Source organism: Streptopelia decaocto (assembly GCF_964273445.1).
Source record: "Streptopelia decaocto genome assembly, chromosome: 5".
NCBI classification, from domain to species: Eukaryota; Metazoa; Chordata; class Aves; order Columbiformes; family Columbidae; genus Streptopelia; species Streptopelia decaocto.
Window position 1 is genome coordinate 35600010 of NC_138659.1, and position 25183 is coordinate 35625192.

A 25183-nucleotide genomic window follows, 5' to 3' on the forward strand; every position below is an offset into this window, starting at 1 on the left:
AACATTGCTCAAGTAACATTGCTTTTCTGGTTGTACCTCTCCTAGTTGAAAGCCCTTCAGCTAGGCTGGGATATCTCCAGCATTTCTGATTACATACTTAGTAGGGGTTTTACTCATGCTAGAGCAAAGCTTGATGAAACACTGAATTCTTTTCACAACACCTTGCTCAAATGGTTCATACAATAATTTTATTCACAGTATCAAAGCTGAATCAACAAAAGCATAAATGTTGATTGTGAAATAACTGAGATGCGTTCACCAGTGGTTTGTCTCAGCTAATTCTTCTCTTGTTTCTTTGTTCAGAAGACCCCAGAAAAATCCTGAGCTTCTTGTACTCCTTCTCTGATCTCTCTTTATTGTACAGTTGGCTTTAAAGAGTATTTTAAAGCTCAGAGAGTTTGGTCTGTTCACGAGCAGACCCGAGCCAGCTTCAGCAAGCTTTCTCAATAAAGAAATACTAACGTTTTTCAAATTTGGTGTCATGGTGGTCTTGGGCTTTTTTCCAACGTATTGGAGAAAAGCTGATGGGGTTCAGCTTAGCCAGTGGCCTGGTCAGGGCCACCAGAGACCTTCGGGGAGCATTAACACGTCCCACACAGCATAGTCCGTTGTCTGGAATGGAGACCAACACAAGCTTGTGGACTGTAACTTTCCATGGCGTTGTGTCATTCCCATCGGCTCAAAGCACCAATCTACAAAGACACCAGTCTCAAAGAGCAGTTAACGGGTCTCTCTTCCAAGCCATTAGCAATCTCAAAAGAAAATGTTGAAGTAACACATTTCTGTGCCTTGCTCATAGTTCCTGAGATAAGAAAGTGACGTGTCCTCAACTGAATAAACCTCTGAATCTACTCAACAGTCCCGGTGACTGCTGGAAACTGCCGTTTGAGGATCAAAACAACACGAAAAGGCAGTACAGCATCTGACAAAACAAGATGAAACCTTATCCTAGATTAACCTAGATCAGTTTGTAAATGACGGCGTAGGCCAGTATGTTGCTTAAAGCAGATGCTAAAGCAATCCTTGGGTTACCTACAAAAGCACAACTTGCCTTTAAGCATGTGCCTGGGCACAATCCTCCAGTGGGAAGGACGCTGTGGTAGACGCATTCACCACCTCTGCAGTGTGGACACAGCCTGGCGCTGGCCATCTGCCCCAGACCTCATGGAGCTGATGAGGTGCTCCACGGTTCATGCCAGTGCTGCCTCTTGTTGTGTTCACCACGGTGAAGGTAGAAAATTATAGGTCAGCAAACGTGGTGCAATGTCTTCTTTTTTTAATGGGATGTGTCACAAATTTAAGCCCTTCTGAGCTTGTGTGCTGCATGCAGGCAGATCAAGAATAGCTTTGCACGAACACATCTGGCAGAAAATTAAGTGGCTGAATGACCAATGTCCTCCACACATGCAGGTGTACGGCTGAGGTTGGTTTACTCACGTATGGAGAGTGAAAAGGGAGCACTGCTGTGCCATGAGTACCTTCACCGGGGTGGGCAAGGCCTCGTGATGTGCTGTGGAGTCTGAAGGAGAGAGATTGAGTTGATCTGGACCCTGACATCATGGGCTGATGCCCCAGGCTGACCTTGGACCTGTGCCATCACCATGGGCCTGCCTGATGACTTTTGACTTGCCTGGTGGACTTGAGACGTGCAAGGACTCCAGTCCCACCAATATCAACACAGCTCATCTGGTGACTCAATCCACCTATTGATCAAAGCAATCCCAGATGACAGCGTCACAATATTTATGCTACAAGTGCTCTTTGAGAAGGGATGGGAAGTGAGTACCGGTGCCACGGGGAGCAGAGCGCTTCCAGAAGCTGATATAGAGAGGACTTAACCCAAAAGCTCCATCATGGGAGACTGCCAATGCATTAAGATAATGCAAAACAAACATCACATCAGATAATTACAGAAGTGGCAGCAACATTATAACCTGCACAGAAAGACAGGAGACTAAATCCTGCAATTCTTAAAAGTTTTCAGAAGTATTAAAAAAAACTTAGTACTTCTTAACTAAACATAAACGAGTTCTTGCAAGCTTTTCAGAAGCCTGTTGGAGAAATGTCTTTCCAAGCTTTGGGTGTTTATTTGCAAAGATAGAAAAGTCTTTCTTGCATTTGCATTCATATCCATGACACGAACACAGCATAGTCTTGTACGAATGCTGAGCCCTGCAGTACATAACCAATTGCACAGAAAAAGGTGTCGTTACAAATACGCTAAGTGAGGTAGCTAATCGCTGTTGCTCCACATAGATTATATCTAACCTATAGCCTAATTCTTACACCCCAAGGTTACCTCACTGTGTCCTGTTTTCTTCTGTGGTCTTCTGTGCAACCACACAGAGCCCAGTGCAACCGATCTTACTGTATTATCACTATTATTGCTATTATTACTATTATTATATGTGCATCTTTGTGGAAAGACAGTCTTATCCTTTGCCCTGCTTGCTCCTAGGTATATTTTAAGACTATAGATACCCAGACAAGCCAATTAACAATTCCTCCCCCAATCAATATATTATTAAGAAGTGTAATCCAGAAGCTGAAAGCAGAGTTAGACTCATTCCTGGCTTCCAGGAGATTCTTACCGTCTCTTCCACATAAGTAAAACTTTATAGCTCCTTCCGACTGCAAGGTAAAGTAACAAACGTTAGGATGTTGGGATTTCTGGCATGGAAGAATCACCAGAATATGGATAAAGCTACACTAGCAAGATCCATCACTCTATCCACCACATGGTCCCATGCGAGCACACCCACTCTCGTGAAGCACCAGCATCCTGCTGTCCAGATGTTTGCAGCTGGGAACCCAAGTGCAGCGAGGCCAGAGCCCACAACCATGACCAGGAGCCAAATTCTACTGAAGCTGCCTGTTGCTTGTTGAGTGAGGCACATGGGAGACGCCAGGTCCAAGGGCCAGGCCTTGGTTCTGCAAGGACCTCAACCTATTTAACCCAAATCCTACAGGGTTTCCTCATCATTGCATTGTCTTGTTTTCCTCACTTGCCAGAGTAATATCAACCCACACCAAGCACAGCAGTTTAATGAGCCTTTTCCCTCTCTTTTTTCTTCACCTTTATTTTCTTTTTTCCCAAATAAAATAAATCCCAGATATCAAACAAGAGACAAACAATTACTTCCATTGGTCAGACTCTAGGCACTCTTCTCCATCAGTTCAAGAATTTCTTTGTACACTTGTTCGTACGCTTGCATACCCCAAAGGAAGTCAAAGTGGACGAACTGGGGAATGTATTTCTTGTATACCACATTGGTTATACGAGGCAGCGTGATGTTTACATCTTCGGGGGCTGAAATCCAGTCTCTGCCACCATACCACGCAGCAAGCGGGGCTTTCATGTTTTCCAGCTCATAGAAGGGAGGTGTGGTCTGGAAGACAAAAATTCAGAGTATTCCTAATTGCCGCTTGGAATTTCTCCCCTACTGCAAGAAACTACAGAAACTATCACTGGAGATCCTGACTATGCCTTGGGTTCCTCCAGTTTTCACCAGAATGTCAAAAAGTCATCACTGTGTGACATCACAGACCCTTTTTTTGGTAAGAAAGGTACAAACCTATTTGACCATATAAGGTGAATTCCATAAGTCACATAAAATTATCACTGCCGTTTTCTTTTTTAAAGCTAAGAAATGAGAATGGATTTCTCTCACCTGGTTGTAATGAAGCATGTTGTCACTGCCATAATCGTAGTATTTGAATTCCCCAGTTTGATAGAGCTGGAAAAGGAGGGGAGATGTGATTATTGGAGGGGACCATGAGGAAGACGAAAGAGGTGACTAAGGGAACCGCGGTGTTCCCTCCTGACGCCAAGGCTCCAGGATGCTGTGTGTTACGTGTATTACTGTCTCATGGGAGGAGAGTTCAGCTCCTGGGAAGATCTCAGCATGGCCTGCAAGGTGTCCCCTTGTTCACATCTTTCGTCCCTCCTCTCCTGGGGACTGGTGAGCTGCAGAATATTAGATGTCTGGAAGCCAAGGCCCCAGAAACCCACAGTGCAGCCAGTGTACAACCAAGAGCTCGCCTCAAAGAAGACACAGATCAGACCTTTGGGCAGGTCTGTCGTGGTCAATGTCTACAACAGAAGGATGCGAGTCTCTGCGTATTTTCAGTGATTAGTTGTTGTATTAGTTGTCTCTACTGACCATCCACTCTTAGCCTTGACTCTGGTATCTCCTGTGCTGGTTTATTTCCAGTTTTGCTTCCATTTCCATCTCCTACCAGCTCCAAAGACTCTTGGTCATCTTTTGGTGAAAGTCATGGACAAAAGAACTGCATCTGCACAAGTGTTACATGCCAATTTTCCCCTTTCTCTCCCACATAGCTCTACAGGGAGAGCAGTGGAGGATTATACCCAAGCATTGAGCAGAGGTCCTCAGCAGCTGAGAGAACAGAGGCGAACATGGGCCCTGGTTGTGTGCAATCTTACTCTGCAACAGGAAATATTACCTGCTGCCAATGTAACATGTTTTTTAGGGATGTCGAATCGGGGTAGCGGGACAGGTAGACATCTATGCGGCTCTGCAAGAAATCATTGGAAACATTTATTTTCTGCATGGCGGCAAATCCTATTAGAAATAAAACCGATCCTGCACAAGTCTCTCACACAGGTTAGCTGGAGCTTGCATTTGTACAAATGGCTTCACCTAAGCTCTGCCTAAGCTCAGCTCAGCCACATGCCATCTGAACACACGCTGCAGGCAGCAGCACAGAGGGGGCTGTTGATCTCCCTTCGGTCAGCCCAGCAATCCCCATGGCATGCCGGCTCATGTTATGAGTCTGTGTGGTTTTCAAACTAAAGTAATCTCCATATCTCGTGCTCCGGATCCTTTTGCAAAGACAATGTGCAACACAGTAGCTCTAAGCGTTGTTTCTAAGACGTTGCCTCCTTGGAAGATTAAGAAATTACACCAACACTTTGCTTGAGAAACAGTGGCCCAGCTCTGACTCCATCCATGACCAAGCTATGCTTGCTTGGTACCATCCATGGACCTGCCACCAATTTTACTCACATGAGCTGCTCAAAATCTTGGCTAATCCCAAGGAAACAACCCTTTCCCATGGGAGTGGGGCATCTCTGGGACCAACCTGGACATGTCCACATGCAACCTGATGTAACTGTGGTATTGGCCCTGGTGGGAGCGGGGTCAGACTAGAAACCCCCACCCTGGTGCCTTCAGCATGAATCTTTCTACAACTCTGTGTTAAGCGCAGTGGAGCACAGAGAAAGTCCTGATTGGGGATGAATATATTCAAAGGGGTGGCAGGATGAAGAGTCTGAGGGCCCACCTCTCCTAGGAGTGCACGACGAGCAGTTCATTCCATAAGATCCCATTTTGTCATCAAAACGCACGTGAAATTACAAATCACCCAGTAAAAGAGAAACCACAGAGGCACCAAATGAATTTCTGCTCTCTCCCCTTCAGCATCCCCACCCTGGGGACACAACGTGGACGTGTGACTTCGTGTGCACTTTGGGCTTCCCTCTGGTGCCATCACAACGGCCAACACAATGGCCAGATTGCAAAGTGCTGACAGAATGGCCAGATTTTTCAATAAATCAAAGGTGTAGAAGGCCAGGTGATTTGACAACTCAGGTTCAAGCAATGAGAAACTGGTTCATTTATAAGGTAATCCGGAGTGTACATACCACATTTAAGCTGTCTGTAAACCCACCAGGCAAGTAAAGGGCCAAGCAGCACAAGCTTTTAAAGACAGAGTAGCTGCACAGGCTGGAAGCCACTTGCTGCAGGATCTCGTCCTTGTTGAAGACCACCGTGTGTCCTAAAATGAGCTGCAAAAGTCAAATGTGTTGGTCAATGAGGTTCATGCTCCTCTTCTGCCTCCAGAGACCCCCCACCTCTCTGCTCACCCCGAAAGCGGCTGCCTTCTTTGCCACAGCTTTGCTGTGCTCTGTAAATTTGGCTCTTCAGAAATGGCCTTGGCCCTGGAAGAGCCCTGATCTTCCTAGAAGAGATTTCTCCTAGGAGGACAGACTCAAAACAAACACCTAGAAATAGCTCTTCTCTGGCCAGGGCTTTACGCTGTTTAATGCCCTGGAGACTCAAGAGCATGGACACAAATGTCCCTGCTCAATGCACAGGGCACGCAAGGAGGTGGAAGCAATGCACAAGCACTTCGTGTCTCGGGTGATGAGACTTCCCCATTCATCCCCTTCCCGTTCACACCAGAAGAGCGAGTATTGAGGACGTACCTTAACCAGCCACTCGGGAAGGTCAAACACCCTCCCCAAGGGTGACTTCAGATTTGAGTTTGCCGTAACAGGAGCCAAGGCAAAAAACATCTTGATTTTGCGATCCAGCTCGGGAATGGATGAAAAGGCGATGAAACCTGCAGGAGGGAAGAGGAAGCAGACCCTGCCCTGCTACTGCTGAAGGACTTGTTCGCTCCCAGGTGAGTGTGCCCATGGGAAGGACCCTCAGAGGTGGCTCTAACAGGTTGGTGGCTTGACCTGAAGCCTTTGCTGCTGATGCATTTCAGCACCCATCTTGACCCTTCCCAGGACCCTGACAGCAGTGGGATGCACCAAAAGCCACCACTGCAACAGTTTTGAGGCCGCCACTGTTCTGCTAAAGCAGAGCCGACCTCCTCCTAAGTACCTGTGGTGGTGCCTTGGGAATAAGCCACGTAGTATAATTGCTCCTGTCCAGTTTTCTGCAGGATATAGTTGATTGTCGCTGGAAGGTCATACATGGCCATCTCATGGAAGCTGCAATGGAGAGAGGCACATGACAAAATTACTGTTACTGACCTTGAGAGTGATGAGCAGGACATGGCAAGTAGTGCCCTCACTATGTGGGAAGTGGGAGAGGGCTCTGGTGGGTATGGGCACCCCTGTGGCATCTTGGTGGTGTTGGCTGATGCCCATTGTCAGCAGCACTGCTCCTCAAGCCTATGGACACTGCTGAGGGTACCAGGTACCTACCTACCATCTAGCTTTGCAGAAAATACCTATAAGCTGAGTATTCTGGGTGATGAAATTCAAACTCTCTGTGCTTTCGTGACCAGCTGTTCCCCCGGCTGTTTCCCATCCAGACGTCGTAGCCAGCGTCAGCGAGGATGAAGCCCAGGCTGCTGTTGGGCAAGTTGGTAACCCAGCTGCTTCCCTCCAAAAAGAGGCCATGCTGCAGGAGGACCGCGGGCTTTGGAGCTGGAGAAAGAAAAGTCATGTTGGCTGGCCACCAGCAAAATTGACTGTTTGCATCCAGGTGGAGAACAGGAAGGAGTCAAAATAGTGAGATGGCATTGCATTGGACACAGGGGTGTTTTATTTTGCTGACAAATGGCTTTTTGCTGCTCCACTGGCTGCTTTTGAGCTGGGGTAAAACCTGGGGCAAGATTTCTCTGCCCCATTCATTCTCCTTATCTTTTCCTTCCTCTTCGGAACAGATCCTTGCAGAACAAGAAGGTCAGTGTGGTGGGCACCTGCATTTCTTTTGCTACCAATGCTAGTTTACAGGGAAAGGTGTCTCCTGGCAGAATGAGGCCATGATGAATCAGCCCTGACCATGGCCTATTCCAGCCCAGCAAAGCTCTCAGGGTCCCCGGACCAGGCAGACCTTCTCATGGCACTTACGGCGGCAGTACATGCTGGAGTCCTGTGTTTCTGCTTCCTGGGAGCTGCTCAAGCTTCCTGAGTTGTCTCGGCCGTGAGGAATCCTCTGCATGGTGAGGTAATAGCCGTCGTCTGTCACCACTTTGTGCTCCTCGTAGGGGTACCCGTGGTAGCGGATAATGTCACCCTGTGGGGAGAAAAGGACAGCGCAGGACAGGTCCCCAGGGAGGTGGGGGTCTCTGTCCCAGAGGTTGCCAAGGCTTGGCTGGGTGAAGCCAACAGTGGCCAGCCGTGGTGACTCCTGCTCCCAATGTCCCTTCCACCAACCCTGTGGTCGTGTCGTGACTTCAGCTAAAATGGTTGGCAGGTGTGAGTTTCCTTCAGTCCCTGAGCAGGTCTGTCAAAGAACGACCCATTGTCACTCTTAATGTTGCAATCAACGTTTGTGACAAGTAGGGGGGCAACAACAGTGAAGCTCCAAGCCTGAAACAGCTGCATTGACCCAATCTGTTGACTTGGGCCAAACTTCACTACAAATGTTTGCTGTAAATCTTGAAGTACATCAGAAAAGGGGACAAAAGCTCTCTGGTGCCAAACCCTGGTGAAGATACACACACAAGACCATGGGTCCTGCCCAGTCTATGGCAGCACAGCTCATGTCCAAGCAGGAAAAGAAGGGAGAGAAGTGAGAACTTACAACATCCATGGGCACCGTGGGGCTCGCATCTGCCTTTTCACCCATGCACATCAAGCATGCAATGGTTACGAACAGCCACATCACGGTGCTCTGCAAAACATTGTCAATGTGATGAGCGTGAGAGCCATTGACGGAACTGACAGGGAAGCCAGGTATTGCATGCGCTTCTCTTGGCTTCTGTTGGCCTATCAATCTGACCACTCAACAGGTGAAATAATTAGAAACTTGAAATCCTCTAATTTGTCCTAGAAATTGCTCATTTTCCTTATTTTGAACAATGCCGGAGTCCAAACTCCATCACATTTTAATCACACATTTTCCATCAGATCCTTGTATTTAAAAAATGTGTATATATGTTGTTGTGGTTTAACCTGAGCTGGCAATACAACCATGATAGCTGCTCACTCATCCCCGACACCCCTAATAGGGGAGAGAATCAAAAGGGAAGGGAGGAACTTGGATTGAGATAAACACAGTTTAATAAAATGACAAAATACTAACACACTACTAGTAAATATATATATATATAAAATAGAAATAAAAGATACTCAAGGCAATTCCTCACGAACATGCTGAGCAGCCAATCCCAGGAAGCCACAACCCAGTCCCAGGGCAAACCTGGTCTTCGAGGGGATGATTATAGACTATTCATTTAGAACAATGGCTCAGATGGTCAGAAGAATAGATTATTTGGTTTAATTCATAGCTGAACTAACCAGGAGTAAACTAGCCAGTTTTAAGTTGCAGGACCATGGAGGTTTTGTTCTTAATACAAAATCAAATAACGTGATTTGGTTGGGCTGTCCTTATGGCTGAAAGAGACCTTGGGACACATTTGAGTTGGTTTTGTGAGCCCAAATGAAATACTGCAAGCAGTTTTCTGTCATTTCCCAGCAATTCCTCATCGTCCCCTCTCCTTTTTGCTGGAGGAACCAGCTTCCCATGCTTCAGGAGGTGCTTTCACAGCTGGGGGGAAGGCCACCTGCTCCCTCTGCTGTCCCTGGAGCAGATACGTGGAGGATCACACAGTCACTGCCCCTCTGCTGGAGGGGACCTCAGACACCCCTTGTCCACCCTCCTGCTCACAGTGGGGTATCACCAGCATGAGGTGGGGGTGTCACCAGCATGAGGCTGAGGTATCACCAGCATGAGGTGGGGGTGTCACCAGCATGAGGTTGGGGTGTCACCAGCATGAGGTCAGGGTATCACCAGCATGAGGTCGAGGTATCACCAGCATGAGGTCAGGGTATCACCAGCATGAGGTCGGGGTATCACCAGCGTGAGGTTGGGGTATCACCAGCATGAGGCTGGGGTATCACCAGCATGAGGTCGGAGTATCACCAGCATGAGGCTGGGGTATCACCAGCATGAGGTCGGGGTGTCACCAGCATGAGGTTGGGGTATCACCAGCATGAGGTCGGGGTGGCTGCAGAGCCCTGACCCCCCACCCAGAAGGGTGACATGCCACCTCCCATGGCTGCTCCCCACTCTGGGGGAAGGAGGGTTCCCCACCTCCACCCTGAACCCCGCAGGCTGCAATTTGGGGCCAGGACCCCCTGATGCATGGCCTGTCACTGCTGACACCTCCGCTGTGCAGCAGGGGATCCACATCGTTCCCTGGGACACAGGCAGAGGTGGGAGGCACAGCAAGGACACCGGCCCCACACACCCCACACAGCCCAGGAGACTCTACTCTCCATACTTTTAAGATTGAGCCTTTCAGAGAAACAGAGACAGAAAGCATTTTTGTGGCATAACATCATGAGAATAAAATGCAAATTCAAGGGAAGAGCCTTGTCCGGGGCAGCCCTTTCCTCCCAACAGCCAACCTGCAAAAACATTCACTTTGTGAAGGGTTCCTCAGCTCCCAGGCCTTGAGAGCTCCCAGTGACCTCCAAGAGGTGCAGCAGGGTGGCACCAGTTCCACCAGCAGCGCATTCCTGACCCCCAAGTGCTCCCACAGGCCCTCCCGTGAGAAGAAATGACTTTCCTTTGGACCCATGGCTGCTGGGGAAGCCCCACCATCCTATCCATGGGGCTCTTCAGCTACCTGCAGCTCTGTCCTGCTGTTCCCAGGGATGGCCCCTTGCTGGCAGCCCAAGGCACTCAAGGTGGAAGGATTACCCGTTGTGGTCCAGGGGCTGCAGGAGAAGAAGTATGTGAACCTTCCTTCCCGATGTCCGCCAAGCAGGAGGTTCCCACACCCACACCCAAACACACCACTCTCACCCGCCACACCGCACTATTATTCGCTCTGCTCCACACGTTTGAGAGCGTCACGGGTCACCACTCCCTATAATCCTTTCTGCTGTGAACATGAAATCTATCTGAGGGCGGAAGCCTCCTCTGAAATGAGACACCCCTTCCTACCTGGCCTTGCTTGGGAATGTTCTTGTGGCACTGTGGAGGAGCTGACAGCTGTATCAAATCGGTTATCTTCACTTGATGTGGCACAGTGTCATCTGACATCACCTGTGACCGTTATGGGCTGGAGGATGTGCGGCTTCTGGACCACTCTCCACCTGCGCTGTGGCTGGTCTTGGTGCAAGAGGCTGGTGTTGGTCCTCAGGGTGTTGCGGGGTGCACAGGGCACAACGGGGTCCATGGGGCACAGCAGAGTCCATGGGGCACAGAGGGGTCCATGGGACACAACAGCATCTATGGGGCACAGTAGGGCGCATAGGGCCAGCCTAGCTCATCCCTGCAAGCTCCTGTGGGAAACCCACCCAAGTCTGGCTCTTGTCACCTTCTGGTGTGTAATGGGCCACTACCTGGAAATGCAAAACCCCCCTAATGACTGTTGGGGGTGTTCTTTAAAAAATGAAACAGAAATCCATCCCTGGGGATGGAAGAAGCTGGGGACAAAGCCACATTTCGCTCTCACTGGCCACAGGGTGCAGTTTTGATGGGAGGACTCCTCTTCTTACTGCGCACAAAGGATGGTCAGCTGGACCACCACGAGAAGTGACTTTCTCTGCTGGGTGCCTGTGCCCACCCCATTTCCAGTCACCTCCTCCCGGTCAGTTATCTCCATTTGTGCGTATCGCAGCCCTCATTAGGCATTCTTTGCCCATCCTGCACTTCTCCCACAGGGGTGGTGCTAGTTGTGGGTGTCATTTTTGGCAGCGCTGCCTTGGGGGATGCCTCTCTGCTCCTTGCCAACACGCTCATGCCTTGGCACGCTGCAGCGTGCTGGCATTGCTGTGGGCTCCGTCACCTCTCCCGGGGTCAATGCCTCCAGGTCTGGCTAAGCCACGCTTGCTGAAATGCAAACACGTGTTTCTTTGGAAAGCCTCAATAATTCCATCCCCGTTTGAAGCTGTAAAGATGGAGCAACACAGGTAACCTGGATCCTGGAAATGACAGAAAAAAACAAAAGGATGTTTGGTTGATGGGAGTACCTGGGAATGGGGAAGGAGCTGCCCACTAGAGTACGACATTTTCATATCGTGAATGGAAAGTCTTCTGCAGGGGACAAAGCAGCTTCCCTGCAGTTTCTTTCCTCCGCTAGTGCTTTTTCTCATCGAGATTGAGATATTTTTGCCACTCCTGGCTCTGAGCTGCCAGGAAGCCTTCACACAGGTCTGGGTGTTTGCTCCAGCGAAGGAGCCACCGTGTCCCTCCTTCTCCAGGCTCACTGGGTCATGCTGCCTTGTCCCAGAGCATCGTTGTTCCCAGGGCCAGCTCAAGGCTGCTCCTTCCCCACCAGCACCCATAGAAAAGCACATTTGCCTCCCAGGAGGCCTCCTGCACCCCTTCCTTGCAGCCACATCCCTCTTTCTGAAAAGACAATACTCATTTTGCCTAGATCCTCGTTTTGCCAAGATCGTCGCTTTGCCTATATCCTTGTTTTGACTCTATTCTTGTTTTGCCCCCTCTGCTCAAAAGAAGGGGACCTGTCAAGCCTTGCTGCATGGAAATGATGCCCACCTCTGCTTCCAGACCCTCCTTTGCCACCGGGAATCCGGTTCATGGTAAGGAAACAACCATCATCTGTCAGGATTTGGTGCTCCTCACTGCGATACCTGTGGAAAGAGATTATTTGGCTCTGGAAGGAGAGAAACCAGTCAGGAAACAGGTGGGTGGTTTTGACTTGACTCATGGCAGAACTTGTCCCAAGCATGATATGCATCAGAGGTTACATTTTCCCTGGAGATAGCAGAGCACAGCTGGCTCCATTGTTTCTAGGCTGTGCCAAATGAAGCAATCCCCCAAAATTCAATGTATTAATAGAGGTTATCAGGGTGGGAAGTTCCCCAGTGTGGCACACTGTTGCTTGTACTGCACTGCTAAAGCACGACACAGCAAGAGAAACCCGGGGTGATAGAGCCTCAGCCTCCCGGTGCTGCTGGGTCTGGAGCGAGCAATGAGCAGAGGGGGATGCTCAGACTCTTTACTTGTCCCCTCAGAAGTCTCTTCCACCTGTGGAGTGGCAAGATGTAAGACGTGATCTGACCATCTCCAGGAGACCTGAAGAGGTTCTCACTGTGGAAGAGCCGCTCTGAAAGGCACAGATGGTGCCTGGAGCCCCGGGGATGCCCCAGAGGCCACACTGTCCCCCTTGCAGATGGAGGCAAGGGGGTGACACCAATGACAAAGGAGCAAGGCAGCCACCAGCTGGCCGAACGCCCAGACCCCCTAGGTCCCCATGGGTGCAGACACCAGGACAACGGATGGGGACAGCCCAGCTGGTCCTTCAGGAAGGACTTTGTGCCCACCCCTCAGGGAAGACTGGACTCCCCAGCACTTACAATGTTCATGAACTGCTCAGGGTTGTCGTGTCTCGGTCCCACGCACAGGACAGTGCCACCCAGTCCCTGGGCCAAGCACAGGGCCACCAGCAGCAGCCACATTTCACCTCGCCACCGCACCTGTGGGACAACAGGGGCGGCGTGAGCAGGATGGTGGGTGCCCCAAGCAGACACCGAGCAGCTCCAGCATCGCTGGCAGCACCACCAATGCTTGACGCTGCAATGTGGAGCAGGTGTTTCCAGCCCAAATGTGCTGCTGTGGCCCCACACGGACCCTCCACCAGCATCCTGCCACTCCAGTCGAAGCCCGTGGAGTGGGAGCAGCAGTGTCATCTGTGTCTCAAGAGCTGGGGGTCCCCAGGGGATGAACGAGGGTAGAAGGAGGCCACGTCTGGCCTGGGAGGCTCTGAGCTGGCACATCTGGCAAGTTCAAAGCAGCAGGAGACTGTACTCACCAGACCCTCTTTGTTGCACCAAGTCAAGCTCAAAAGCTGGTGATTTTCTGCTGATAAAATATGCAACAGGAGCTCGGAGGGGCTGAGCCCTCTGTTGCCTTATAAATCCACCTCCCATGCCTCTCCAATCACATCATTTATTGCCAAGCTTTTCTTACCCACCCTGTTTAGCTTCTTACTGTTTAAACCAAACCAAACCAAACCAAAAAATCTGGAAAAGAAGAGTGAACTGCAGCAAGTCTCTTTACCCTGCAGGGGTTAACTCATTAATAGCTCTTTGCAACCAAATAAACCATCTTTTATTTTTGCCTGTATATGTGCAGCATTGAACAGGGCAGGAATTCACAGCACTGTGACTTAGTTCCAGACTCTGGACACAGCAGACATGGCTGGTTTCCCCAAGGCAGCCTGTGTGGCCAACATGGACCAGAGTGATCCGGCTGCTGAACCTCAGGCATCTGCAGAACAGTGCCTGCCAAAGGAGTTTCTCCTTTGAACACAAGCCCTATGGGGAGAGGCTGAGGGAGCTGGGCTTGTTTAGTCTGGAGAAGAGGAGGCTTAGAGGTGAGCTCAGCACTCTCTAGAACTACCTGAAGGGCAGTTCTAGCCAGGTGGGGATTGGTCTCTTCTCCCAGGCAGTCAGCAATAGGACAAGGGGCCATGGGCTTCAACTCTGCCAGGGGAAATTGAGGCTGGAGATTAGAAAGCAATTCTGTGCAGAGAGAGTGGTCAGGCATTGGAATGGCTGCCCAGGGAGGTGCTGGACTCACCGGCACTGGAGGTTTTTAAGCTGAGATTGGACATGGCGCTTAGTGCCATGATCTAGTCAATGGACTGGAGTTGGACCAAGGGTTGGACTTGATGATCTCTGAGGTCTTTTCCAACCCAGTCGATTCTGTGATCTCCCCACCTCTCTGATAACTGCCCAGATGGCAGAGCTGCTCATCGGCGCCTGCATTGAGGGGGTGAGCGTGTTCATGATGATCCCAACGGTGTGCAGCCCCGTCTATTTATTACACCAGTAAGTAAAATAATTGTTTGGCTGTAGAATTGTGTGTGATTCTGCCTACACTTGTTAGAAGTCACCCACAGTGATGCACAGAGCAGAAGGCTTTAGGACCTCCAATCCAAAGGAAATAAAAATATGGATGGATTAAGACTCAGGGAGATTAATTTGCAACCTCTGCAATCCCCTGCCTTTTAACACAGAGAAAAATATGTTTAAAGGATAAAGCTCTGCTCTCTGACCAAAACTGACGTCAGCCGAGCAGCTCGTGAGGCCGGGAAGCTGCTCTCAAAGCACCGATTGCTGTAACGCATCTGGTGCTGCCACCACCACCAGCCGGCTTGGGGATCCCTGCAAGACACTGTGCTTAATGTAGAGAGCGCAGCTCTGTGTTTGCAAAGGTATAACAACCCCTGACCTGTATCTAATTGTAAAGGAGAATAAACCACTTCAGGGAGCAACAGTCGAAGTCCATCTCTCAATAGATTGCCTAGTTAAAGATCGTTGAAGGTAAGAAATTGGCATGCAGGACTGGAGATTGCCATCAGATTGCAACATAACGCTGAGTTTTATGAGGACAAATATAATACATATACTTAAGACTGCACCTTCAAATAACACATTTTGGTTTCCTCTTTCAAGTGAAACAAAGTCAGGCTCATGTTGTGTTTCATCCGTAAAATTATGAGAGCTTGGAGAAATTCCTAAACCACTGTTTTATGTGATCTTTCACAAAGAATGGATTTGCTGCACCAATACCATGTCAAACCCAGATGTAAACTCGCTGAGCTCCCCCCAAAAACCCAGCCTGGAGATTCTTTGCCTCTGTTCTCCTCCAGATCCTGCAGCAGAATCAGCCCTTTGAGACAGGAGCTGGGATTTCCAGCCCAAAGCTGAAAATGGCCAGTTTCTACCCATGTGCTCATGGGCCCTTTTTGGGCTTTCACCCATATAGTGGTTTGACTTCTTCAATTATTTAGAACTGAAAAAATAGAGTGAGGGTGTCTTTCTTCACACAGGGGTCCTAATCACCAAAGCTGTCAAAAATAGTGGAGGCAGAGGAGGAAACAAGGGATTGAGAAGTTCTGAATCTATGCACCCAATGGCCCTCTGGGCTGATTAATTTACTGCTCAAATGAGAAAAACCCAATCCATCATTAATATAGAGGAGAAAGAAAATGATCCACAATATATACAGATTGCAATTTGCTTCCAGTCCTCACCGTGCTTGATGACACAAACGTTTTTGCTTTGGGAAGACATCCCCACCGCAGTCGGGGACACTGGCTGTGTAGGGGTGCATATATTGCTCAGGTGCTACCGAAGCTGTCTCCATCGCAAGAGGAAGCTCTTCACTATCACTGTGAAGGACATCTCGTTTCACACAGAATCACAGAATCCCAGAATGTCAGGGGCTGGAAGGGACCTGGAAAGCTCATCCAGTGCAATCCCCCCATGGAGCAGGAACACCCAGATGAGGTTACACAGGAAGGTGTCCAGGCGGGTTGGAATGTCTGCAGAGAAGGAGACTCCACAACCTCCCTGGGCAGCCTGGGCCAGGCTTTGCCACCCTCACCATGAACAAGTTTCTTCTCAAATTTAAGTGGAACCTCTTGTGTTCCAGTTCGTACCCATTACCCCTTGTCCTATCACTGGTTGTCACCGAGAAGAGCCTGGCTCCTTCCTCCTGACACTCCTCCTTTATATATCTGTAAACATGAATGAGTCTCCCCTCAGTCTCCTCTTGTCCAGCTCCAGACCCCCAGCTCCCTCAGCCTTTCCTCACACAGGAGATGCTCCACTCCCTTCAGCATCTTGGTGGCTGCGCTGGACTCTCTCCAGCAGTTCCCTGTCCTGCTGGAACTGAGGGGCCACAACTGGACACAGTATTCCATTTGCCTGAACTGATGTTACTTAAAAGGGATTTACATTCAGGTTCTTGTCTTCAGATGGGCTACTCTTCAGACCATCACCTGTTTTACCCAGTTTCACCAAGCTTCACCCAAGCTGAGCTCTTCTTTTAGAATCACAGAACAGTTTGGGTTGAAGGGACCTTCCCAGCTCCCCCAGTGCCCCCCCTGCCATGACAGGGTCATCTTCACCAGCTCAGGTTGCTCAGAGCCCCGTCCAGCCTGGCCTGGGATGTCTCCAGGGATGGTTCATCCACCACCTCTCTGGCCAACCTGGGCCAGGCTCTCACCACCCTCAGGCTGAAAATCAATTACCATTTACATGTCCAGCCTTTTGTGGGAGAAGGTTTCTGCATCACGACAAGTGTCTGATTACTCACGAGCACTGAATGCTCATGAGAAGAGCAATATCTTCCTCCATTTCTCCATCTGTCTACTTGGACCAATTACAAATACTGAAGCCTCTAAGGGCTCCAAAGCATGGTTCATTTCTTTTTCTTGACCAAAATCTTTCCAGGGAAGGTTTATTGCATCTATATACAACAAAACACAGCAAGGAAACGCTGCCTCAATTAGTGTGCTTTAAGTTAAGTGGCAAGCAGAGCTTGCTCTGGTGGACGTATCCGAAATGAGGCGATTTGCCTCTGCACCCATATAAGCAAAGAATTTGTTGTTAAAGGAATTAAGGAAAAAACAGTGTCCATAATTCAGAGGTTTCCAAGCCATCTCCAAAAGGCTCATTTTCCAGGCCAGGAGAAACTTGGGGGATGTAGAAATCACAGCAGCAATGGGATGGATTCCCAGTTTCCTTCCTCATTTTTCTCCTGCCTTCAGCTGTTGTTGGTTCTTCCCAACATACCTTGTCAATACTCGGACATCATTTTCTAGACATAATATTTCCCCCCCACAGCTTCTCTAGTGTTTCTGAATAAGAAAGTGGAAATGTAATTGTATTTAACACCTGCAAATAGCTGCTTTCTCAGTTGCATGTTCTGGCTATGGGAAAAAATGAATAATTAAAATAAAAAATAGCCAGCTATCACTTCTGTTAAAAAAAAAGTAAAGGTCAGAAATTAAATCCTTGAGACTGGTGAAGGAGCAGAAAGCTGGGAAATGGTGAGAAGACATAAGGGAAGATATGAGAAGGAGGAGAAGCAAGATGAAATATTAACTGTTAAATTTATGTTGTGCCTGGCATGATCCCCTTGTCTGAACTGTGATACCCTGTTGTTCTCCAGTGGTAGAAAGAAACAAAAAGGGCCTTCTGGCTGTTTCACTCCTGGTACTGATATAACTTCAGTGCACAAAAGGTGGAGTGGGCACAAGAGCATCTTTCTTCCCCTTTAATTTCTGGTTTGGGTACGCTTTGGCTAACACGCGTGTTTTGAAGGAGGCATTTTGGTTATGAAAATACATGCCTTTGTGTCACTTTTTGCATGAAACCACTGAAATTACCCAGTGTGCATCTCAAAGAGGGTACCTGACCATCGGTCATAGTGTCCTTGTCCCAGTGATGAGGGGTGGCCCTCGGACACACCATGCGCGCTGGTCCAGGTGCCAGTCATCACAGAAGCAGTTTAACGAGGAGGGTGGTGGCTGATAAACCCGCTGGCGCTTGAGCAAGATCAACTGGTTTGTGTAAGATTCAACAGCCTGACTTAACCACCCCCCGTGTGTCTCGGGACAGAGCTGGTGGCTCCTAGGAGAAGGACAGCAAGAAGTGGTATTGCTGCTGGCCCCTGAGGAGGTGCCAAGAGGACAACCTGGACAGGATCTGGGGATGTGACATGGTGTTTAACGTGGAAGCAGATCACTGCGTCCCCAAACCTTGGCCAGAGGCATCACAGGGTGCAGAGAGTGGCAACTCTTGCGGGTTATGACCAAGAGGGGTGTCCTTCAGTGATCGGGTTAGCATGACCTGTCCTCCAGGATAACCAATGGGGGAGCAAGTGACAAAGAGCAATGCAAGGACCCAAGCTCAGCGGACACCTCCAGGCACTGGAAAGGTGTCCCCAGCATCTGTCCCACTTCTCTGTGCTGGGTCTGGGAGGCCTGTGAGGCCAGGAGGATTGAGCCAGGACCCACCAGCTGGCATTGACAAGAGACCGGTGCTGAGACTGTCCCTGTGGGTCTGTCCCTCTGCCTTCAGAGCCCTTCCCCACCCTCTGCTGCTCCACCAGGGAGCTCAGCAGCTTGACTTCTCCTCAAGCCAGCCAGCTGAGACTTGCTGTCCCACGGCAGAAGCCTGTTTGATGTCCTTTTATTTCGTGACACATTTGCTTGTCGGACAAGAGACAATCTGCTGACTCGGCAACTGGCCTGCAGCCTTGCCCACTTCCATTACCTTTTCCCACCAAAACAGCATGCAGTAAAAGAGGTCTTCTTCTCCAGCAGTGGCGGTGGCCTCATGGCAGTGCTGATGTGCACTGAGGTCTTGGTTGCCATCCCAGTGCTCCCAGTAAGGGACAACAGACCCAACTAGTCAGCTGGGGAGGAACAGGGCAGCAACCTTTGGGGTGATGGGAAGAGGTCCTGGGGTCAGTGGTCCAGCCCCAGGTCATGGCAGCCATGGCCCCATCTAGCTGAGATGGGACCATCCAACAGCCGGGCGGCACCCAGGTAAAAGCACTGGTGGAAAACAGCATCAGTGCATGGAAAAATCACCCCAGGCCGCTAATTAGTGCATTCGTGATTGCTGGTCTGCCCCATGCTCCCCAGCTCCCCAGGTGGCCACCAAGCACATGCCACCAGGAGCAGAGCTGGGGACACCACATGTCCCAAGTCGAAGCATCCCCGACCCCTGGCCAAGGGGCTGTGTCGGGGTCTCCAATCCCCTCTGCTGGCCCTGGAGATGGATTTTGGGGTCGTTTATTTGTTTCTATACATCTACTGGGTCCAGCCACGTGCCACGTGTCTCATCTGAAGACATCTCTTGCTGCTGGGAGCCGATTTATTTGCATTTCAGTGAGGATTTGGGTCATGGCTTTGTTTCAAAGGGAGAGAAACTGCTCAGCAAAGGAGGCAAAGCAATCAGGGAAAAGCCCTTTGTACTGATGGCAAAATAGCAAGTAAAGCTGTGGGTTTTTTCCTTTGGGAAAATTGTTTCAGCAGAACCAGAAAGAGAATTGAAAAAAAGATGTGTTTAAACAGGATTAACTTAAACAAGAATTTGTATCGCAGAAAGATGCTTAGAGAACTTCTTAAAGATAGAAAAGCACACAATTGCCTAATCCGATAATCTGATGGTCTAATAAAATTTACGAGTTGTTTTTTATTTTAGAAGAGACTAAAGTGTTCACTGGGAACAGACCGTCTCGAGCAAACTGCAAAACCTGGTTGGGTAAAGAGCAATACCTCTAAATACAACTTTACACAAAGCTGCTTGGAATGAGGCAGAAGCAACACATTTAGGAAGAAAACAGGGAGGAAAAAGAATTAATAATGTATTATTTACTGCAGCCAACGTGGCTTTGTGATATACCAGGAAACTAATGAGTGCAAGCTTCTCTTCATAGATAACATTCATTACATTTTAATTTCTGCTTGCTGACGTTGTCCTTCGGAGAAGAAAGGCTTAGGACAGGACCTCTGAAGAAGGTGGCAGAGGATAAAGCACAGAGCATCACCGCTGTCATGTCACCAGCAGTGACAACCTGCGCAGCTTCTCACCAAAGGATGCTGCAGATGGCAAACGTTCACCCGAATTGATAGAGCAAGCGGGCAAAGACTTGCAATATCTATCGTGGAGCGCTAATTAGCATCACAGCTGGTTTGGGAGGGTGGGACATGGTTTGGTCCCCATGCCACGGTGTAAGATGGATGTTCAGCACAAGAGCGGCATCCTACTGTGGTCAGCCAGGCCAGCGCATGGTGTCCAGCAGCACCAGGGAATCACTGCCAAGTGATTTTATATATATATATATATATATATATATATATATTCTAGTAATGAATTCTGTTATCAGAAATAACCCACAATAGCATTAGAAAGACTGTTCTCCACCCAACATTATTTTCTGTATTTCCTCTCTGTCTCTCATCGATCTTCTTTGCCTTTCATTGCTACTTCTAGGTGAAATCCCTCTGAAATCACTGCTCTCTCTATAAATGGTGCAAGAGACATGTGTTGAACTGAATTAAAACATGAGACCTCACCACTATGCGTTAATGAAATGGCCAGATTTGCAAGTGCCACCAAGAATAATACAGTTCGCTTCTGTTCCAAAGGGGACAAAAATGAGAAAGAAATGTTCAAGTTAAGACAGGCTAAAAGGAAGCGACAAGACCTGCAACCCATCATCAGAGCTTCTAACCGGGGACAATCAGCTAGGCCGAAGGGTGATAACTTTCTGCATTGAAGGTTTAAAAACATTTCCTATACAACAGCGCAGGAAAAATAGCCATTTTTAAGCAAAAGCTTGAAGGTGGTGCTGTCAGCAAAGAGCATCCTGGTGCTGCGAGGGATGAGCAAGGAATAACTCCCTGGCCTGTTTTCTTTTGGGCCACAAGCCTCATTTAGTTCAGAATAATGGTAAAAATGGGGAAAAAAGTCATCATCATGTTTAACACTGAAATTCAAGCCAATTCTACTGTTTCTAACTAAAGGTCAACCTATGGAGTTGGGTTTTGTGGAGGATCTGCATATGTTGTTTCATGTGAACTCAGGTATTGTAACAGTTCAGCCTCTATTTTCCATGTATATAGGGGAGCCAGGGATGGAGAAACATCTTCCCACATGCTTGCCCACGCAGAGAAACGGTGGTTTTGTGCAGAGCAAATGCTCCAAACCTGGCAATATTTAACACAGTTTGTCCCAAACCCGCAAAGCCATGAATCTGTAGAGGTCTCATTTCTTAAAGCAGAAAGACTTGACCTTATTTCTTTGTGAAATACTGTACTGGTTTGACTGAAAATGAGTTAATTTTCTTCGTGCAGTTAGAAACCTTTTCGTAGCTTGCACGGTCATTACTTGGACTTGGTTTGAGAGCAAGAGACAACACCCTGGGACAGAGTTAATGGTTTTAATTGCTCTGGTGTGAGAGCCGAGGATGTTCCGAGCGCTCTGCCCACGGGTGTAAGCGCAGCATGGATGGGACGGTCATAATAACCAACCAACCATGGACTGAACTCTCTATCTGCTGCATAAGTGCCCTACCAGGGGTGATTTTTGCAGCACTGCCTGATCACGTTGCGTACACACCGGATTTTGGAGAAAGCCCTTTAGTCAGAAAACACGCAGCGCAAAATGAGCGTCTCAAATCTTCTTACCAAAACATCTCAGATAAACCCCAAGATGCAGCCAGTTTGTACATTCCCTAAGCCCCTTTTTTCATTCGGATTTTTCGCACACGGCTATCGGAGCCACATGCTGGACTGTCTTGTAATTGCTTTTCGGGATTTCTTTCTTTCTCGATGCTTCCTTTTTGTGAAAAAGAAAAAAAAATAAATTAAAAATGTGATTAATTGCAATCTTTAATGAATTTCAAACCTACTAGTACTGTTTTGCCCCTAAGGAGATGTATTTCTGATGTGCTTTTTCACCAGAGACCTGTTAGATGTCTTTTGGATCCACACTGGCTGATGACAATGGTGTGTTTTGTCTCAGAGAACAGGTCACTGCAGTATCAGTCGAAATGAAACGTCTGGAACTGCCGTTTCCCCGTCTATGTTTCCTGTACTTTGCAAATAATACGGGTGATGAAGATTTAAGAAAGAAAAAGGAGAGAAAAACAGGAAAAAAAAATCAAATAGAGAAAAGTTGGGGTGTGTGTATGCACGGGTGTGCATGCGGGGAGGTGTGTGACTGCATGTGTGTGCAAGAGTGTGTGCCTATGTGTGTCTATACACGTGCATGTATGCGTGTGTGCGCATGGGTTTGTGCACAAGAGCTGCATGTAGAGGTTTGGCGTGTGCAGGGGGGTGTGTATGCGCATGTTGTGTGTGCAGGGAGGTGTGCGACTGCATGTGCGTGTGCATGGATGCGCGCACAGGGGTGCACGTGTGCAGGGGGGTGTGTGCACGTGAGCATGAGGGCGGTGTGTGACTGCACGTGTACGTGTGTGTGCACACACGCACATGTGTCTTTGCACTGGATGGGCTTCCGAGGCCCCTTCCAACCCCTGACATTCTGGGACTGCGTGCACACGGACACGCTGCGCGGGCGCTGTGCGTGACCGCGCCTGTGCATGTGCGTGCACACGCCCGCGCGCGCGCCTGTGGGCGTGGCCGCCCGCTTCCCCGCCCATCGGCACCGCCCATGGGCGGGGCGCGCGTGCCCTCCGGGGAGGCGTGGCCGGCGCGGGGAGTCCCGCCCCCGAGCAGAGCGGGGCGGGGCAGGGCCATGGCGCGCGTGCTGGTGGTGGGCGCGGGGCTGACGGGCGGCGCGTGCGCGGCGCTCCTGCGGGGGGCGGCGCTGGGCAGCGTCACCGTCTGGGACAAGGCGCGCGGCGCAGGTGGGTCCGGCGTGGCGGGCGGACGGGGGGGCGCGTGGCGTGGCGTGTCGCGTGGCGTGTCGCGGCGGTCTCTGACCGGCTCGTTGCGCAGGGGGCCGCATGAGCACGAGCCGCAGCGCGCGGGACGCCGCCTGCACCGCCGACCTGGGCGCGCAGTACGTCACCCTCGACACCGAACGCGCGGGGCCGCGCCGCAGGTAAGCCCCGCGCCGCAGGTAAGCCCCGCCCCTTCCACCCCGCCCCACCCCCTTGGCCCCCCCCCTCAGCCCCGCCGGTCCCGGTGCTGCGGGTGGGCTGTGGGCTCCCCGGCCCGGTGCGCCTCCCGCCCCGCCCCGCCGCCTCCCATAAAAGGTGGGACAGAGGGGGAACGCCCGGTCGGCGGCGGAGCGGCGCGTTCTGCCCCACTCCACCCTGCCCGCGGGTGTCGCTCCTCCGCGGTGCCGTCCCGCAAGTGCCGTCCCGCAAGTGCCGTCCCGCAAGTGCCGTCCCGCAAGTGCCGTCCCGCAAGTGCCGTCCCGCAAGTGCCGTCCCGCAAGTGCCGTCCCGCTAGTGCCGTCCCGCTAGTGCCGTCCCGCAAGTGCCGTCCCGCTAGTGCCGTCCCGCAAGTGCCGTCCCGCTAGTGCCGTCCCGCTAGTGCCGTCCCGCTAGTGCCGTCCCGCTAGTGCCGTCCCGCTAGTGCCGTCCCGCTAGTGCCGTCCCGCTAGTGCCGTCCCGCTAGTGCCGTCCCGCTAGTGCCGTCCCGCTAGTGCCGTCCCGCTGCTTCATTTCTCAGAGAGTCGTAGGTAGTTTGGTCTGGAAGGGACCTTCGGAGGTCATCTGGCGCACCTCAGAGGCACCTGAATGTCATGCGGGTGACAGGGCAGGTAGATATGAAAGAAAATTGGAATATTGTGTCAGGTTGTGGCCCCTCAGTTCCAGCGGGACAGGGAACTGCTGGAGAGAGTCCAGCGCAGCCACCAAGATGCTGAAGGGAGTAAGGGGTTCAAACTGGAACACAGAAGGTTCCACTTAATTATGAGAAGAAACTTGTTCCTGGTGAGGGTGGCAGAGCCTGGCCCAGGCTGCCCAGGGGGGTTGTGGAGTCTCCTTCTCTGCAGACATTCCAACCCGCCTGGACACCTTCCTGTGTAACCTCATCTGGGTGTTCCTGCTCCATGGGGGGATTGCACTGGATGAGCTTTCCAGGTCCCTTCCAACCCCTGACATTCTGGGATTCTGTGAAGAAGCAGGAGGTGCCTTGTTTTAGCAGGAACATGATGTCTGTGTCCCCAAGAGCAGCTGCCTGGCTGAGGGGACGGAAGGATGGCGCTTGCAGGGTGCACGGGTCAGTTTGCTGCAGCCTGGGGAAGGGGACGGTGATGTAACAGTGGTGCAAAAGTGTGAAATTTGTGTGGAAACCCCAGAAAGGCAGGTGTGTTTCAAGCACCTGCACCCAGAGTCACGGCAGTGATTCTGGGCTGATATTCTGAGCTTAAAGTAGCCGTGATACCTGCCCCGTCACAGTCCTGAAACCTTCAGGTCAAACCACCAACAGTGTCTTTTACAGGCATGGTAGGGAGCTTTGGTATCACACAAAGGGCCAGCCTCTAATAAAATCGCAAGGTAGTTTGTCTTTTTAGGGCTGTGGTTCCTGTTCAAGCATAACCTCGAAATGCAGGTTGAATGAGGTCATTAAAAACTATTTTCTAAGTTTAAAAGTTAGGCTGGTCTTAACTTAAACTGTGAAAAATAATGACAACTGCTGTTGGTTTTTATGTGGTGTATTTTCATCCCTGTGTCTTTTGCTCCCTTTAAGCTTCTATGAGGAGCTTCTGTCTCATGGCGTCTTGGAACCACTTACTGCACCTGTTAAAGGAATGGTAGTGAAAGAAGGCTCCTGCAATTATATGGCACCCCAGGGCATCTCCTCGGTCATCAAGTATTATTTAAAACAGTCAGGTAATTCTTTAGATGCCTTTGTAGGAAATGAAAGGTTATAATGATTGTGTTTTTGAACTGTCTTTCAAATTTAAATCTTCAATGAGAATGTTCAAGTTCCTTGTTTGTTTATGTATGACTTGAAGTTGCTTAGATTGATAAACATACCTGCAAGCTCTATAGATTTCCAAGCCCTGCAAGCGCTTTACTGACTTCAGTTGCGCTGCTGGTGTGTAAAAATATACAAATATAAGGGCTGTAGGCTCAGGGGCCAAGCTTATATTTACACCGTTGGCTTTAGCATATGAAAGTTGGACCTAGCACCATTAGGACAGAGATAGTTTAGGTGGAGTGAGATCGTGGTTGAGAAGAGATTTGAGTTGTGACTTGAATCAAGTGAG

The 25183-nt window shown here is 49.9% G+C and overlaps 2 protein-coding genes across 2 annotated transcripts in view; one reads left to right on the forward strand and one right to left on the reverse strand.

The window, feature by feature from the left end:
• LOC309440487 (uncharacterized protein) overlaps positions 1-17953 on the reverse strand; it is a gene marked incomplete at both ends in the record, with an annotated part of 28743 nt that extends 10790 nt beyond the window's left edge. Inside the window, 13 exons of the mRNA XM_082054175.1 lie at positions 3218-3389; positions 3672-3737; positions 4468-4539; positions 5669-5812; positions 6233-6369; positions 6639-6748; positions 6991-7189; positions 7616-7781; positions 8292-8381; positions 10759-10949; positions 12222-12339; positions 13043-13162; positions 17894-17953. Coding sequence (XP_081910301.1) covers positions 3218-3389; positions 3672-3737; positions 4468-4539; positions 5669-5812; positions 6233-6369; positions 6639-6748; positions 6991-7189; positions 7616-7781; positions 8292-8381; positions 10759-10949; positions 12222-12339; positions 13043-13162; positions 17894-17953 — 1645 coding nt within the window. The remainder of the gene's footprint in view (positions 1-3217; positions 3390-3671; positions 3738-4467; positions 4540-5668; positions 5813-6232; positions 6370-6638; positions 6749-6990; positions 7190-7615; positions 7782-8291; positions 8382-10758; positions 10950-12221; positions 12340-13042; positions 13163-17893) is intronic.
• Positions 17954-22734: 4781 nt separating this feature from the next.
• The window catches only part of RNLS (renalase, FAD dependent amine oxidase), a 75827-nt gene continuing 73378 nt past the window's right edge, over positions 22735-25183 (forward strand). Inside the window, exons 1-3 of the mRNA XM_082054571.1 lie at positions 22735-22865; positions 22957-23062; positions 24661-24803. Coding sequence (XP_081910697.1) covers positions 22754-22865; positions 22957-23062; positions 24661-24803 — 361 coding nt within the window. The 5' untranslated portion in view covers positions 22735-22753. The remainder of the gene's footprint in view (positions 22866-22956; positions 23063-24660; positions 24804-25183) is intronic.